This window comes from Mesocricetus auratus, unplaced genomic scaffold (assembly GCF_017639785.1).
Source record: "Mesocricetus auratus isolate SY011 unplaced genomic scaffold, BCM_Maur_2.0 Super-Scaffold_100003, whole genome shotgun sequence".
Taxonomy (NCBI): Eukaryota; Metazoa; Chordata; class Mammalia; order Rodentia; family Cricetidae; genus Mesocricetus; species Mesocricetus auratus.
Window position 1 is genome coordinate 102,826,453 of NW_024429188.1, and position 17,660 is coordinate 102,844,112.

Sequence of the window (17,660 nt, forward strand, 5' to 3'; positions counted from 1 at the left end):
CACAACCAGGACTGTAACACAGAGAAACCCTGGTTCAAAAAGAAAAGAAATTTTTAAAAAATTAAAAACTGTAGTATTGAACAGAAGCCAAACAAAAAAGATTACATATTGTATCTTGTATTTTTCTGTATTCAGACAGCTAAAATTAACTTAGTGTGTCAGAAATTAGAGGAAGGTTTCCTCCTGAGGGTTGCAGGAACAAGAACACAGAGACGACATGGTGCCTGGAGAACCCCAGCATATCAAGTGTGTGGAAGCTGATAAATAATACATACCAACCCAGGAGTACCAATAAAGAATCAGAAGACAGTTAGTTATGCGAATGCCCCCAGGGTTCTAGCCTTTAAGATGATGTAGCCAAGAAAGTGCATTCCAGATTGAAGTGAAGCACCTCCTTGCTGCCACAGAGAGTTTCTGAGTTTCATAATGGGTTACTCTCTAATTGTTTATTGAGTGAAAAATGAATAAATGAGGAAACAGCATGGCTTATAATATGCGTGAGGACCGTTTTCATAGTCTTTTAAATAGCTTTGGTTATGGAACCATATTCCTGTTTTTCTAAGTCTAATGTAACAATGCCTTGTTCTTTTGGGAAGTTGGCATACTTAAAACGATTGCAGCATCATTTTCCATTATACTAATGAAGTGAACTTCTGGGTGTTGTTGATGCTTCCTGTGGCCTCTGAGTGATGATTGCATTATCTAGTTTAATTTGTCATATAGTTGTGGAATACCTATAATTTGAATATGCATATTTAGCATGTTATTTTTACATAACCCTATGCAAAAGTACCTAGTCTATTTTTTGAATTGTTGTGCCACAGATGCTGCTGTGGAGTATTGCTACAAGTTAGGCTTTACATAACATGTTGTCATAACTGTACATTGCTTCATGTTCCTCTTAGGTGTTTGTCACCAGCAGTGGAAAATACAATGAGCTTGGATATCCATTTGGTTATTTAAAAGCTAGTACGACTTTAACTTGTGTAAACCTCTTTGTGATGCCTTACAACTACCCAGTTTTACTTCCTCTTTTAGGTGAGTAAATTATGTGCTACTTAATCCTCTTTAAAACATGGCAAAAATACTTGGTAGATAAAAGATTAATAAGCTTTCAAATTCCATTGAAGACTAAGCAATATTAGAGTAAATAAATGTGTAAAAACTGATTTGGAAAGATTGGACTTCATTTTCTTTCTCTTCCTCTCTCTCTGTCTCTCTCTGCTTGTACATCAAACAGAAGAGATATCTGATCTTTGGTGTTCTGCAAATTGCAAAACTCCATTAATCACCCTCCATTCTCCATTTTTGAAAGAATATTGGCTTTTTTTAGATGAATTTGAATGCCTCCAGAAAACTAGATTGTGTGTGTGTGTGTGTTTAACATGAGCATGTGTGTATGCATGTGTGAAGGCCATAGGTTGATGTCAGATATCTTTATGAATCACTTTTTACTTTGAGTTTTGAGACCAGTGTCTTGGTCTGTTTGGAACAAGCTTTAACAGTGAGCACTTTCCCGGATGATCCCTCTCTCCATCTCCCAAACTATGGATTTTGTTGGAGAGGAATTTGATGGCTTTCTTCAGAAACTAGGGCTTCTGTGAGGGTACTGACTGAGTTACACTCATTTTTCTCCAGAATATTAGTTACCCTAAAAGCATATGTTTTCAGTAGGGTGGGGAATTAAGGTACAAGAGTCAATTCTACAATAGCAGGGTTAGAGGTTATGGATTGATTCTATGACAAAATTCTAAAGGAAAAAACTTAAGTAGCCATTACTCAATGCTGTTGAAAATGTATATGGAAATATTTACTTTTTGTTTGAAAAGCTGTATCTTTTTAGACTAATATAGAATAATATAGTTGTAAAGCTTTGAGGTTTTTTGGGCAAGGTTTTCTAAATTTTTGCTTAAAAGATGAAAAATTTACAGAATTTCATCATAGTGCTACTATTAATTATGATATATTTACAAGACAGTACTTTACTTTCTTTGTTCATATTTAAGAAATTTAAAAGTAGGTCACCATAAGTATATCAGCATGGTTGCTTTGTTTGTAGTAGGTACTTTATTTCTTAGTCCAGTCTGAACCTATGTTCTTTGTGAGAGTTACTACGAGTAGAATGTATAGGCTATGTGTTAGAGGACAGTAAGATTACCAATAGAGGGGCTGCTGACATGGTTCAGCCTTTAAGAGACACAGGTTCGGGACCTGGAATTGACATGTGAAGCAACCTTTTTTCTAATTTAAATTTAAAAATAAAAAATATATATTAAAAAAGAGAGAGAGACAGGTTCACAAGTTTATAACTACCTAGAACGCCCGTTCCAGGGAATATGGCACCCTCTACTGGCCTTTGAAAGCACTGCATGAACACAATGCACTGGCATACATGCTGACAAAACAGCCATACATATAAATAGGAATAAATACATATTTCTTAAATAATAATAAAATATATCTATTTTATATATCAATCTACCCATTTTCTTAAATATGTCCTTATGACCTCAATTTCAACAAATATATAGTAAAGAAAATAGAGTAATTTTCATTTAGACTGCTGTTATTTTTCTCTATTTAAGTGTACTTTTTTTTTTTTTTGGTTTTCCGAGACATGGTTTCTCTGTATTGTTTTGGAGGCTGTCCTGGAACTTGCTCTGTAGACCAGGCTATCCTAGAACTCACAGAGATCCGCCGGCCTCTGCCTCCCAAGTGCTGGGATCAAAGGCGTGGGCACCAACTCCCGGCCTTAAGTGTACTTTTGACCCACTTTATTGCACTAGAATTGGCATATTTAATCTCAAGCACTCATGAGTGTATGCCAATGAAACATCTACAATTTATGCCTTAAACATGCCCTACTCATGTCTTTCAAGAGTTTCCTTTTTATTATTTTTATAATGAAAGTATATACCATAAAATCTACTCCCTGTGTAAAATTTCTATATACAGAACACATTGCTAACTATTGGCACTGTGCTGGTGGATATTATGCTATAGGAAACAAAGGAGATGCAGAAAGACAAATAATTCATGACCATACTTACATACTTGTCTATCTTATAGTCTTGTGTATTGCCAGCTGGCCTCACACTCTCTACATAGACAAGGATGTAAATAGTAGAGAGACTTTAGATAGAAACAAATCAGATAAACAGAGTAAGTAATACCCTTAGTTTTTCTTTTCTTTTAAAGAATTTATTATTTTATGCATAGAGGTGTTTTGCCTGCAAGTATGTCTATGTACCATGTATATGCCTAATGTCTACAGAAGCCAAGAGAACTTCAGATTCCCCCAGAACTGGAGTTATAGAAAGTTGTATACTGTTAGGAGCTGAGGCTCGAACCTGGGTCCTCTGGAACAGAAGCTAGTTAGTGATCTTCATCACTGAGACATCTCTCCAGCCCCATCCTTACTGCTTTTAACAATGACAAATACTTTGCCTAGAAGCTGATTTTGTCCAGTGCTGGGGATGAAAGCAAGCCCTTTCACAGACTAGGCAAGCGCTATACCACTGAGCTACATCCCAGTTCTTGCAGACCTTTCAAACCTCTAACTAATTCCCAAAAGACTTCAAGAACTAGCACAGTATAGCATAGTGTTTCATTGCTTCCTGTCAAGACATGAATGGTCTGTAAAGGACCCGAGGTCTTCAATCAAGGACACCTTCTGATCTCTTTCTTTTTTCTTACATTTTTGGTTGTGAGCCTAGTGTTTAACAGCTGAGCTATCCCTCCAGCCCTCTCTTTCATTTTTTCTGCAAAAAAAAATACCAAAAAAGAACAAAAGACCTGGTTTTTGTGGCTCTGTAAATTTACTGAAATTTGTTTCTCTGTGAGTAAATAATTTTTTTTTGGTTTTTCGAGACAGGGTTTCTCTGTATTGTTTTGGAGGCTGTCCTGGAACTCGGTCTGTAGATCAGGCTGGCCTCGAACTCACAGAGATCCGCCTGCCTCTGCCTCCCGAGTGCTGGGATCAAAGGCGTGTGCCACCAATGCCCGGCAAGTAAATAATTTATTAGGGCAACAAGGAGAAGGAAATAACTAGTTGCTTTTCTTGACCAAAGTACTTTTTAAAGAATAGACCTAATTGTAGAGAATGTCTGTATTTTCCCTCTGTAAGTAAACTATTTGCCTAATGAAGCTTAAAAGAACAATAGAGGATGAACTGATACTGTCACCAATGTCTTTACAGCATGGGTGACAGGTAGATGTTGGTACCTGGGAATACCAGTTTGAATTATTAAATTACAAATGTTTTTTCAAACTTGGAAGGAAATAAGAGGGTGTTTGGAAGTTTTCACACCATATGTATAATGTGTATATTACTAAAGTCATTATATATTAAAATCGGGGATGTCTGCATATTTAAGGTGAATATCTTAAGTATGTTGGTGTACATGGTGTGCAAGAGACATTTTAAGCCAGATGTAGTGTGCGTGGCTATAATCCCAGCAATTGGGTGGCTGAGGCAGAAAGATTATGAGTGAGTCAAGCCTGAAGACATAGTATATTTCAAGCTTATCTAGGCTACATATTAAGACCCTTGCTCAAAAAAAAAAAAGAAACAAGAAGAGAGGAAGGGTGTACATGCCATGGCATGTATGTGAAAGTCAGAAGAATCTGTTCTCTTCCTTCTGCCGTGTGGGTCTGAGGGCTGGAACTAAGGTTGGGAGCCTTGGCTGCAAGCACCCTTACCTGCTGAGCCATCTTGCCGGCCCCTATACTCTATGTTGTTTGTTTGGTTGGTTGATTTGGCTTTTTGAGACAGGATTTCTCCATGTAGCCTCGAAATCAGAGATCTGTTTGTCTCTGCCTCGTAAATGCTAGGATTAAAGACATTTACCACCATGTCTGGCCTATCCTTTGTTTTTAAACCAAAGAAATACTAGTCTGTCCACCAGTGATATGAATCCCCCAGTTGAAAATTATTATGTTAGAATGACTAATACATAACATATCAGGAAAATACTTCAAGTGAATCTAAATCAGTGTTTTAAATATTATGCCGTATAGCTTTGCAAATGGATGCACAAGTTGAAATTTTACTTCATTTTCTAAAAGGCACAATAGATACGCTTTGTGACTTATAATAGAATTAAATCTACTAAATCAAGTTTTAAGTTCAAAATGCCTATACTACCCTTCACCTCCAGATCATCTCAGGTTAGCACCAGGGCACACCTCACAATGTCTCTCGTTTCCCCCATCATGATTCATGGGGCTGAGTGGGAACTGTGGGTTACTCCTGCTGCCTAGCATTGGGACAATGCTCTGTACTGTTCATCATTAGGCTGAGAAAAGATCACAACTTAGAAGTTAAAATGTAGTTGCTGTTGAATATATATTACTTTCCTACCAGCTCTCTCTCTCTCTCTCTCTCTCTCTCTCTCTCTCTCTCTCTCTCTCTCTCTCTCTCTCTCTCTCTCTCTCTCTCTCTCTCTCTCTCTCTCATTTTTTTGAGACAGGGTTTCTCCGTGTAACAGTCCTGGCTGTTCCTGGAACTCACTACTCACTATGTAGACCAGGCTGGCCTTGAACTCACAGAGATCCTCTTGCCTCTGCCTCCCAAGTGATGGGATTAAAGGTGTGCGCCACTGCCCAGCTTCCCACCATCTTTAAGTTTAAAAAAAGTCTTCAATTGAACTATTGTAAGTTGGAGAACATCTATATGGAACTTTGGTAGGTACAACAACTAGGAAGGATGGTTTAGATAAGCTGCCATGAAATGTTCATCTAACCTGAATCAAATCTGATTTCTAGATGTTAGTTGCCTGATTTTAGATCTTGCAAGCTGGTTCTGGACTAACATGATTACTTGGTTTTGTGTTACAGATGACTTGTTTAAAGTTCACAAGCTTAAGCCAAATCTGAAGTGGCGACAGGCTTTTGACAGCTACTTAAAAACTCTGCCTCCATACTACTTAATAGTATGTATTTTTTGTGTGTATATATACGTATAAACTGTCACTGATGATTCTTGTCATAAGGAATAAGGAATCAAGTTTTACCCCTACAAGAAGATAACTCCTTTTACTTTACAAACATTTGTGTCATCACTGTCTTCTCAAGCCATATGTAAGAGTTTGCAGATGACATGATGACACAAACGAGCATTGTCTTTCTGTTTCCTTTATTTTTAACTGCCATGGTCATTGTTATAAACGCATCTATGTTTCTCTTATTAAAACTAACCCTATAAAATTGTAATTCTGGAATGTAAGGATAAATACGTCTCAATTCATGTTACATCAACTTCCCTTTTGAACTCTAGAAACTCAATGTGATGTTTCAGTCCATAAACAAAACTCGCAAGAAATTATAATTCTTTATTGCTGGTTAAATGCAACCTTGATATAACATGATGTGGAGGCATTGGTATTAGAGAGGATCCAAGGAGAAGAGAACATGACTTGGCCTCTTCTATTTTTGTATACTTCGAGAAAACAATGCCTAATGACTCTGAACTGGTCGTGCAATCCTAATCAAGATGATCAAGACCATTTCAGGGGTTGCTGTCTTAAGTTGATGCCAAGTTTCTAGAGGTGAAAAGGCAGTCTTCAAGGGGACCATTGGTGTTGCTGGGAGGAGAAAGTGGGCTGTGTTGGTATTTGCCATGGCAAGTGTGGACTCTGCAGTCATGCAGTGGGCAGACATTCAATGATGGGGATTAAGACTGAAAGCAATGTACTTGTTTCAATTGGCTGCTACTTGCTCTTCTTACCCACTCTCCTCTGATTTTTTTTCTGCTCTTTACTTCTCTGCTATTTTCATTGCCACTTTTTAATGTTCCATGTTTGGTTTTATGTGCAGCACCTTGACTTCTAAGAAATGAATCATGTCCCCTTGCCCCTTATAACTGAACTTTTGAGTATTTAAGATTTATTCTATTCTTACTGTTGTGTATTTTGTTTCCTTATAGCCATTAAAGAAAGCACTAAGGATGATGGGAGCTCCAAATCTGATATCAGATAATTTAGATTGTGGACTTAGTTACAGTGTTATCTCTTACCTTAAAAAACTCAGCCAACAGGTAGTATTGGTAAAAACAAACAAACCAAAATCCTTTGCCCTCAGAAGTGCATTTCCTTATTCTTTAGTGTAATTGTAACTTTTCAAACTAAATGTGTATATATCTCTACACTTTATGGATTAGTAATGATGTGATTCTCTATGGCTTCTAGCTTCACCATTAAATGCAGTTAAGGGTCTGTCAGTATCATTTGATGCTGTGCCATTTCTCCTTCTGCCTGCCAGTTTGTTCTGCCCACATGCTGGCTGATATTCTGTGGCCTAAGAGGGGCAGAGGCTTCATAGGATTCTCTTGTGGGTCACATTTTGTCTGTCCTCCAACTAGTTTCTCCTCAATTCACTTGGCTAGAGCATCCCCGTTTTGTGAGTCAGCATGCCAAGGTCTGGTGTCATTCACTAGCCCTTGCCTGAAATCGCTTTTCAGGGGGCATGTTAAGTTCTTATACTCACATGCTAGCCCTTGGATAAAGCTGCCTGCTTGTCCCTGGAGAAGGGGGGCATGAGACTCGTATTCTTCCACCTGGAGGGTGATAGACCCCAAGGGGCCCTGGAGAGTGAATTCTTCCTCCTCTCTTGCCCTCCATCTATTCCTTTAGAGCCCACCTCATTCACCATCTCCACCTTGTCCCTTGCCTGGCCCTCTCTATTGGAACCTCATCTTCCACTCACCCCTCCTTATCATATTTCTCACTTTGAACTAGACCATTCTTGTACGATGGAGATGTCTGAGAAACTACCCAGTTAGAGTGCTACTGACATACAGTTGTGTTGTGTGATAAATTAGTGCAGCGGCTTTGCGCTCTTATCCACAAATACATGTTTAGGTAGGAAGCAGCATGCGCAGCAACTACAGCATTTCAAGCTGAGTATGTTTGCAAATTTGGCCTTAAGAAAACCGGGTGCTAAGCAAAGTGTCAGATTTTACTAAGGACCTATAGGACTCCACAATTGGGGTGCTGGCATGCCTTGCTAGGAATGAGCAAAAATGTAAAGCCATTCTAAAGCTCACAAAGGCATGCTAGTCTAGCGTGCTTGTAAGTGCAAAAGAGAATAAAGGCAAGCCCAGATTTTTGACCTGACAAGTCCCCTAACCCACACTCCTCTCTGCTAATAGATTTTTGTTGTTGTTGTTGCAAACACCTTGGTTATTTATCTTTATTGATCTATTTTTTTAATTTGATTTTCTTTTTGGCCCTTACGGCTTTGTCAGGGTATGGCCACAATGAAAGAAAAGTGAAGAGAGTTGAAACTACTGCAAGTGCTGGGACCTCCTGGGACACACTGTGTTCTCTAACTGAATGTGCTTTCAAGGCCATTCAAAGAAACAGACCCTTTATCTACTTTTCTCTCATTTCGTGACTCAAGAATTTTCTTAAGCATATTTATATATACATGCATGTATGTATGTATTCCAAATAATTAGGGAAAATAAATATCTCTGGCCAATCCATTAGAAATAAAAGAATTATTGGGGGCTTACTGAACATTGATTGAATTTTTTAGAAAAAGAAGCGATTGTTACTAATTTCTATTTCTCTAATTGTTAATTTAATATGTCACCAGTGTTCCTTGAACCATCTCAGATGTATCTAAAGCTCAAAATATGCCAAATACCATGCTTTAAATCATTCAAGCAAAATGAATTGATACAATGTTTATTAAGGGGACTTCCCAATGTTTGGTGATAAAATTATTGAGTAGACATTAAAAAGTATTTGCTTAGTAATATTTTAATGTAAGCTTTACATTTATAAGATTTATTGGATAATCACATTTTTTTAAAAAAATTATTTTTATGTTTTCAAATATAATGCCAGTCTATATGATCTGAATTAAAGTAATAATTTACATGTATGAATACAGAGTTTTATGTCTGGATCCAAACTGAATGTGTTGATTTAGATTAGATTTTGCAGTAACAATATGCACTTTTTCATGTCTATGAGTGAAATCCTTGCCCATGGTTTCTATTTTCTCCATGATTTGTTCATAGTTTTGACACTACAAAAGAAAACATGCATGAAGTCGTTTGTCTTTCCAGTCCCCTCTGTGTTTGCATAGGGAAATATTCACTTAACTGTTTTTTGTGATTTGCACATGAAAAGTGTTCAGTGGGGCTCTTAAAGTATTTTCTTAAATAATAAAATGATGGTATAGTAGATACTCGGATAACATATTCTGTCCTTTCATTTTAGACCAAACTAGAGTCAGAGCGAATACTAGCATCAGTGGGGAAGAAGCCCCCCCAGGAGATTGGTATCAAAGTGAAAAACCATTCTGGAGGTGGCTTGCCCTTGGCTCACAATAAAAACTTTAGAAAGCTGTTGAAAGAAATCATAGGGGAAAGTGCACCAAGACTGACAGAATTGAATACCAAAGAATTTGCTGGCTTCCAAATAGGGCTCTTCAACAAGGTAAGTTGTGCAATGAACAGGCATGTTTATCTGACTTTTCCTGGTATGTTTGTTGTTTGTGTTGCTTTAGTTTTGAAACAATGGCCTATTTTGGAGTTGTTATTGTTAGTAGTAGCAGTAGTAATAGTATTATTTTGGTTTTTAGAGATAGTGTTTCTCTGTGTAGCCCTGTCTGTCCTGGAACTAGCTTTGTAGATTAGGCTGGCCTTGTACTCAGAGGCCTGCCTGCCTCTGCCTGTGCTGGGATTAAAGGCATGCACCACCATGCACAGCTTGGAGTTACTAATTATTAGTGAGGCCATTTTGAGATTATTCTGCCAGCAGATACCAAGATGAGATTAAATGGACATGATACGTTGGTTGGTAGAAATGAGCACCAAACAGCTGTCAACAGTAAAATGGAAAGGAAACTGCAGTAGGCAGGCTGCCATGTAGAGCTAGCACCTATGACAGAGTAGCAGCAAGTAGTATGGGGATGAGGAAGCGCTGTGCAGTTTAGAGAATGCCTGAGCCAGACCAGGGCTGCAGCAGACTCCAAGGGCACTGCAGCTAGGCCCTCAGCCAATGTCACTTCATGTGCAGTCAGCAGTTCCCATCGTGACGTGAGATTGCTGCAGCCCACCTCCCTGCCTGCTAGGGGACTAAATCTAGGTTACAAGCAAGACAGATACAGTTGTATATATAAATCTTGGAATTTAGAGTTTTAAATGATGGACTTGAAAAGTATATCCCCAGTGACTTTAATGACTTAAGGGTATGTTAACATTCAGAACAATAAATAGAAGTTTTCTACTAGAGAAATTAGTTGTAATTGGTTGTATGAAATATAGTTCTCTTCAGCAAGATTTTAAAAGCCTTAGGAGTAACTGAGATTGCTTCATTTAAATTAGGATTTGAAACCTCAGACATACAGAAATGCTTATGATATTCCACGTAGAGGACTTTTAGACCAGTTGACCAGAATGAGATCCAATCTACTGAAAACACGGAAGTTTATTGTTGGACAAGATGAAGGTAACTCAATCGTGGACTGCTTTTCTTTAGGAGAATAGCAGATACGACTTACATGAAAGACTTCATTGCAGAATTATTTTGTAATGTGTTAATGTTCACAATGCTCATAGTCACTCAGGCCCTACATCTCCCGAGTTTTCTTCCCTCCAGTTTAAAGGCAGGTGTGTGTCAGTCAGCATTCTGTACCACCATTGCCATTGTTATGTGGGCTCACTCTTGCAAGCCTCAAAATCTCAGGAGAGAGATACTGATTTTATGCCCAGTTTATAGGCATTGAAATGAAGAGCAAGCATTTTAATAGCTTGCTCAGGCAGGGCTAGCCCATTGCAAAGTGGCAGAACCTAGGTATGTCAGATTTCCAAACCTACACCCTCAGACACTGATTGCACCAGCCAGCTGTGAAAAAGTCAGAAGAGAATACCGATTCCCCATGAAAGCAGTGAACTCTAGATAATGTCTGGGAATATTGTGGCTGTTTGCAACTGCTCTTTATTTAGCTTGTTAATTTTGAATGGGGTTACTTATCCACAAAAAATGGACAAACTCTAGCCAAGTCTCTGCTATTATACCTTTCATGTGTGTGAATAGAGGTTTCCTAGGAAGAGAACTTTCCAAGTGTATGCAATCAAATCTCTAGATGATAATCTCATTAACCAAGACTCCCTTTGTGACGAGAGAACACCGTGAGTGCTTAGGCATAGTTGCTCAGCACTCAAGAGCCCGAGACAGGAGGATTCGACAAACTTGATTCTAGTTTGGGCTACAGAGTGAAAACCTTTTCCAGAAAACAGAGAGGCTGTAGCAGTGGCACAATATTTAAGAGCAGTGTCTACTCTTACAAGAGACCCTGGTTCAGTTCCCAGCACCTACATGGTGACTCACAACTGTCCATGACTTCAGTTCCAGGGGATGTGACGTCTTCTTCTAGACTCTGCATATACCAGGCCTATATGCAGTGCACATACTTACATGTAGGCAAACCATACATATAAAACGAAAATAAATCTTTTTATTGGAAACAGAACACTAGAACAAAAATGCAGAATGTACAGTGTTTTGAATTCAAATGATGGTATTCGGGAAACAAGTCCATTTTTACATGGAGTTGGGAAGTAAGTAAAGGAGTTGCTAGTTCTTGTCAAGTGAGCCTGGAGGCAGTATAGTAATTGTAGACCACTGATTAGTAAAAATGGAGACGATGCTAGGTACTGAGGATGACACTAGATAGATCCTGGAATACTAGATTCAAGATTCCAGACTATAGTGCTAAGCTACACATTGCCGAGCTAGCTATGATAATGTCCTTTCAAAAGGGCCATATATTTCAGCTTTAAGTATTAGTTTCTCTGCTGCTGGTTTTACAGATTCACTTCATAGTGTTCCAGTTGCACAAATGGGCAACTATCAGGAATATCTAAAGATGCTGGCTTCTCCACTACGAGAGATTGATCCAGATCAACCAAAAAGACTGCATACTTTCGGCAATCCATTTAAACAAGATAAGAAGGTAGTATACCCATTTCTGAGTCTGTTATACTTTTGCTGTAACTTGGTCCTTTTAGCCAGATGTATTCCACTCGGAGGTAAATATGACACTAGGACTCCGTAGGTGAGAAATGGAGTCTCCTAATGTAAGTTGTGTTAATTGAATACAATAGCTGTCATTTGTTGAGTGTATAGTGGGACTTGGTGTTTTAAATAATTGTTTGTACTCACAAGTGTTTTGAAAGATAAATCACATCTACCCTATAATAAGAAGAAATCTTGGCTTAAAGTGGTCAGATATCAAAATGCTGTGATGGCTGACAAAGCCACATATTTCTGGATCCACATTCTATATTCATTCATACTACCACACACTAATTCTTTTAATATAGAGAATACCAAGTATTTCCTCCATTTCCATGATTCATATCTATAGTGTGTATCTCTTGAACTACGATGTTCTCTCCTCTCTCTCTCTCTCTCTCTCTCTCTCTCTCTCTCTCTCTCTCTCTCTCTCTCTCTCTGTGTGTGTGTGCGCGTGCGCGCGGTGCAAACTGACTTGATCATTTTAATGATGAAAAGAAATGGGATTATCCCTACACTTCTGTAGGCAAACATGGATGTAAGTTATGGATATATTCCGTATCTTTCTTTGTCATCAAATTGTATTAAAAAAATTCCAGCTCATGCCAATCCATAGTTAAAGATTTTGAATGTTTTGTGCCTTGATTCCTCATGTAACACTGTGGATAACAATTACACCAAACTGACAGAACTGTAAAGAATACTGAGTTATACACCTACACTGTTTAGAATATTAAGAGCATAGAGTAGATGCTCAGTAAAAACATTATCTTTTTTGCATGGTTAATGGAAGGGAAACATTTTTTAGAAAGATAGTTTTGCCATGTTTTTTCCAAGTAATAATGCCCATATTCTTGAGCTGTCTATAATGACACAGCTTTTAGCTAAGATAAGGTATTGCTGATTTTTGTGTTCATCTGTTCTCACCAAGGTAGACAGATATATATCTGAGGTTGTGTCTGAGGGAATGATGTTTTCACATTTGCCTGCCTTTCACCGTCTACATGCACTACCCTGTAGAGGAATAATCAGTGTTTTTAATGATGAGTTTAAACCCTACCAAGGGCTAGTGCAAGATGTTTCTTGTTTTGTTTTGGTTTTTTGAGACAGGATTTCTCTGTATAATTGCCCTGGCTATCCTGGAACTTATCCTGTAGAACAGGCTGGTTCGAACTCACGGAAATCCACCTGCCTTTGCCTCCTGAGTGCTGGGATTAAAGTTGTTCACTACCACTGCCTGGCTTGCGCCACCAGACAAAAGATAGTTTTTGTATTACTTTAAAAAGGGTGACTGTGTCTGGGAGGTAGTGGCGCACGCCTTTAACACCAGCACTCAGGAGGCAGAGGCAGGAAGATCTCTGTGACTTTTGAGTTCCAGGTCAGTCTGGTCTACAGGATAAGTTCCAGGACAGCCAGGACTGTTAAACAGAAAAACTCTGTCTTGGAAAAAAAAGAAAGAAAAAAGGGAAAAAAGGAATGAGGAATGACCTTGGCTGCTGGAAAGACAGCTCAGCAGTTAAGAGCACGTGCAGAAGACTGGGTTTGATTCCTAGCACCCACATTAGGTGGCTCACAACTTTCTAAAACTTTAGTTCCAGGGGATCTGAGACCCTCTTCTGGGTTTGCTGGGCACCTACACACATGTGGTGCATCCAAGCACACATGTGCACACAACATAAAACAACATAAATTGTTTTAAGAAGATATTTAAAGATGACTGGATTTATTTCATCTTGTTTGGTTTGAGGCTCTCTATTAACCTTAGACAAAAACCTGCATGTTAGTTTCCTCCTTGTTCCACTTAGATAGGATTAAAATTGGGTTGCATTTTCTGATAACAGAGTTGCTACAGGGACTATAATTAAAGCTAATCTAGATGATTCGATGCATGGCTCAGGGGGTATGTATATGAAAAGTGCTTAAATTGTTGTTTTTGGGTTTTTTTGACATTTGAGCTTCTGTTTTAAATGAAACATGTTCATTGATGTTTTTTAGGGAATGATGATTGATGAAGCAGATGAGTTTGTAGTAGGGCCACAAAACAAAGTGAAACGTCCTGGAGAACCCTGCAGTCCTATGTCATCTAAGAGAAGGCGGAGTATGTCCCTGCTGTTGAGGAAACCACAAACACCACCTACTATAACTAACCATGTGGGCGGAAAGGGACCACTCTCAGCCTCGTGGTTCCCATCTTGTCCAAACCTCATAAAACCCACCCTTGTACATCCAGGTATAGAGTAGTGGTTGTGCTTTCCTTTATGGTTCCTAGAGGATTAACACGTTAAAAATTTTGTTTTGCCTTTGTATTGCTTTCTGTGTTCATTTATTTGTTGATTAAGTAAATCATTATTAAGGCATCTTATGTTAGGCACAACAGACCTTCTGGAGAGCAGAAACCCTGATTTAGCTATCTTAGCCATATGAGTGGAAGAAAAAGATACATAATTATTAATTAACACATGATATTAATGCCATAATTAATGATTAAAACATGCATAGCAAGTATTAACATAGGCTAGTACAAAAAGTAGTTATGAGCATGTGTGCTGTAACCATTTGGATCAACTTCAGAAGTTAGGAAGATAAACCAAGTTTCTAAGGAGGTAAAGTAGGCTCACTATTAAGAAGCTGGATCAGCAATGACTCTCCGTACTGCCACCTCCTATTCATAATTGAACTGGTAAATCTGGGGTCTGCCTCCTTGACCCCACTGAGACAATTCTCAAGATCACCAGGGTTTTCTGTACATTGCCTTTCTTTCTCGATAGTTTTTGGTTCAGTTGTTCATGTCTTCCTCTAGGGAAGCCCTTGAGTTCGCAGACACATAGTTTTCTTTTCTTTCTAAAAGTGACTCCTTTCCATCCCTTTCTCTTTGCTCCCTTTCTTTCTCACAGCTAGATACGACTGACCCCCACAGTTCAATCCTTGAACCTCTTCTAACTGTGCTCTCTTCCTGAAGTGGTCCCCTGCAGCCTTGGGGCTTTAAATTGGGTTTCTATTTGAACAACTCCCAATATATATATATATATACCTTTAGTCTACAATCCATTCCCCTACTCTCAACCCTGTATTTAACCATGGACTCAGTGCCTCCATTTTGGAGTATAATAGACAATAAAGCTACAACTAAATGTGTAGCTTTGCCTCTCTCCAGAATAGCTCTGCTGGCATCCTTGGCGGTTAACGATATTACCCCTCAGTCCATAGGAAAATCTCTATCACCTTTAAGGATCTGTAGGGTTGAAGAACCTTAGATTAGAATGTAGTGTAACTAACACTGTATTGTTGGTGCGGAGTGATCAACCTAAATCCACTGAATCAGAGTCAGGAAGTTTTGAGTATCGTGAGTATCATCAAAGCCAATAATATGCTGGCTCCTGGACATATGACTGTATCCAGTTGGTTCAGGTGACAGACCTCAAAAATCACCATGATTTTTAAGATTCTCTTTCTTCCATTAACAGGATGAAGTAATTTGACGTTCAATTTAATCCCTGTATTTTATTATCTTTCTCCATTCCTTCACTCCACAATTCCATGAATTTTCACCAAGCTATTATTATTAGGTGGTCTCTCTGCTTCTCATTCTTGTTTAGTTTCTACCCATCTTCTCTCTCAATTTGAAGTCAGAGTGAAGATGCCATTAGATAAATAGAAGCATGCTACATCCATACAGAAAATACATCCTCCATATTTCTAACGTTCAGGATACATCATGACTCTTAACCATGATCCACACAGTTTCACGTGGCCTGACACCACAGTCCTCTCTTACATCAAGTTCCATCCATAGCCTCCTTACCCTTCATCCCACTGCTCCTGGCTTACTCCCCTGTATCTCCTGCCCTCATCACAAATTAGCATCTCCCAGAAGATCCTGCCACCACCTGGCAGCCCTGGACGCTCCCTCTGTCATCCCCTGTTTATGTCTTTCCTCAAATGAAAGCAGTTACAAGTGTGTTGTTGCTCACTCTGTAGACCTCTCTGATGGCCTCATCAAACTCCAGGTTCTGTAAGGACAGACAGGAGCAAGTTCCTTTGTTTCTTGGTCACTGCTGATTCCCAGCTGCTACCCTGATCCCTGATACCGCAGAAGAGAAGTAAATGACACAGAGGTGCTGGCCTGAGATTAGAAAAATAATTACTTTGGCATCAAAAGGGAAATGGACAGACTCGTCTACAGATAGGCAGTTGTTTGCAGGGGAGGACGGAATGTTTAGTCAGTCCCAATAGGCATGCATTTTCTCAGAATATTTGGTTTATACAGGAAGCATATTGTATACGCAAGTTGTAGAGATTCAAACTCAGTAAAGGGTAGTAGTTTATGTGTGATTTTGAAGCATACAGGGTGACATTAAGCCCTGAGCACCAGGGACCTATGAGTACTTACTTATTGGTATGTTGATTTGTGTATGCATTCCTAGTGGAAAGAGTCTCAGATCTCCGTCTTTTCCATCCTCTTCATCAATGAAAGCAATCGTTTCCTTGAAACTGAGGAACATGGAGATGTCCTTGTGGGGCTGACACGGTGTGCCCACTTCACAGCTCAACCTCTTCATTTGCTTTCCAGATGCCACTGCCATTCATGACATCCATGAAGACAAGATGGAAAACGGGCAAAGCCCAGCTGATGGCTTCTTATTAAAATCTGCTCCAGCAGAGTTTATGAATGTGGCAGGAGACGGCCTTATGTCCAACCAGTTGGATTCTCTATCTGATGATTTTACTGGCCTCAGGAAAGATGGACTCATTCACAAACCTACTAATAATATACTTCTAGGAGGAGCCAAAACCTGCACTCTTTCTGTAGATGATAGAAAAATCCCAATGGCATCTGCTTTGGAAACTGTGCCAAATTCAATGCAAATCACTCCTGCGATGGCACAAGGCATCAATGCTGACATAAAGCATCAGTTGATGAAGGAAGTCCGAAAGTTTGGACGAAGTAAGTAGTAACGGGAGATCCCTCTTGTATGATTCCGAAGTGGTTTTTGTTGTTGGTTTTGACAGTCTCTCATACAGCTCAGGTTGGCCTTGGACTCTCTATGTGGTCCAGACAGGTGATAATTGTCTAATCTTCCTGTCTCTACCTCCATAGTGCTTGCATTACTATGTGGTAGCACAGACAAGGTGCTCCTAAGGATTGAACCTAGGGTCTCGTGATTGTTGGGCAGACACTTTACCAACAAAGCTCTATCCTTAGGCCCAGAGTAGAGTCTGCACATGCATTTTTGGTCAATCTTGGGCTTTTACATAATTTAAAGTGATTCTTCTGGCCTAAACTTATAGTAGTTTCATTTTACTACTGTAACAAGTTCTCGGGTGACCCATAGCTTCAGACACCTCAATTTTTTATTGTGATGTTTTTCATTTTAAATGAATATCAATTAATTGCAATGAGCTCACAAATACAAGCATTAAAGAGCAGCAATGAAATAGCCAATCATAACAACACTAGCCCACACCAAAAATCTGTACATTTCACTGAACTTCATACATTTAGAAGAGCCATACTGAAGACATGCAACATTGCTTTAGGGTTTTATTTTTCTTCTTTTTTTCTCAATATATGTTTAGAAACATGCATGCCAGCACTTGGGAGGCAGAGGCAGGTGGATCTCTGTGAGT

The 17,660-nt window shown here is 39.0% G+C and overlaps 1 protein-coding gene across 1 annotated transcript in view; it reads left to right on the top strand.

Annotated features, from left to right (window-relative positions):
* Window positions 1–17,660, top strand: part of LOC101832146 (integrator complex subunit 6-like) — a 73,407-nt gene that overhangs the window by 34,116 nt on the left and 21,631 nt on the right. Inside the window, exons 9-16 of the mRNA XM_040744640.1 lie at window positions 906–1,038; window positions 5,839–5,933; window positions 6,926–7,036; window positions 9,231–9,449; window positions 10,340–10,463; window positions 11,828–11,970; window positions 14,028–14,262; window positions 16,603–16,977. Coding sequence (XP_040600574.1) covers window positions 906–1,038; window positions 5,839–5,933; window positions 6,926–7,036; window positions 9,231–9,449; window positions 10,340–10,463; window positions 11,828–11,970; window positions 14,028–14,262; window positions 16,603–16,977 — 1,435 coding nt within the window. The remainder of the gene's footprint in view (window positions 1–905; window positions 1,039–5,838; window positions 5,934–6,925; window positions 7,037–9,230; window positions 9,450–10,339; window positions 10,464–11,827; window positions 11,971–14,027; window positions 14,263–16,602; window positions 16,978–17,660) is intronic.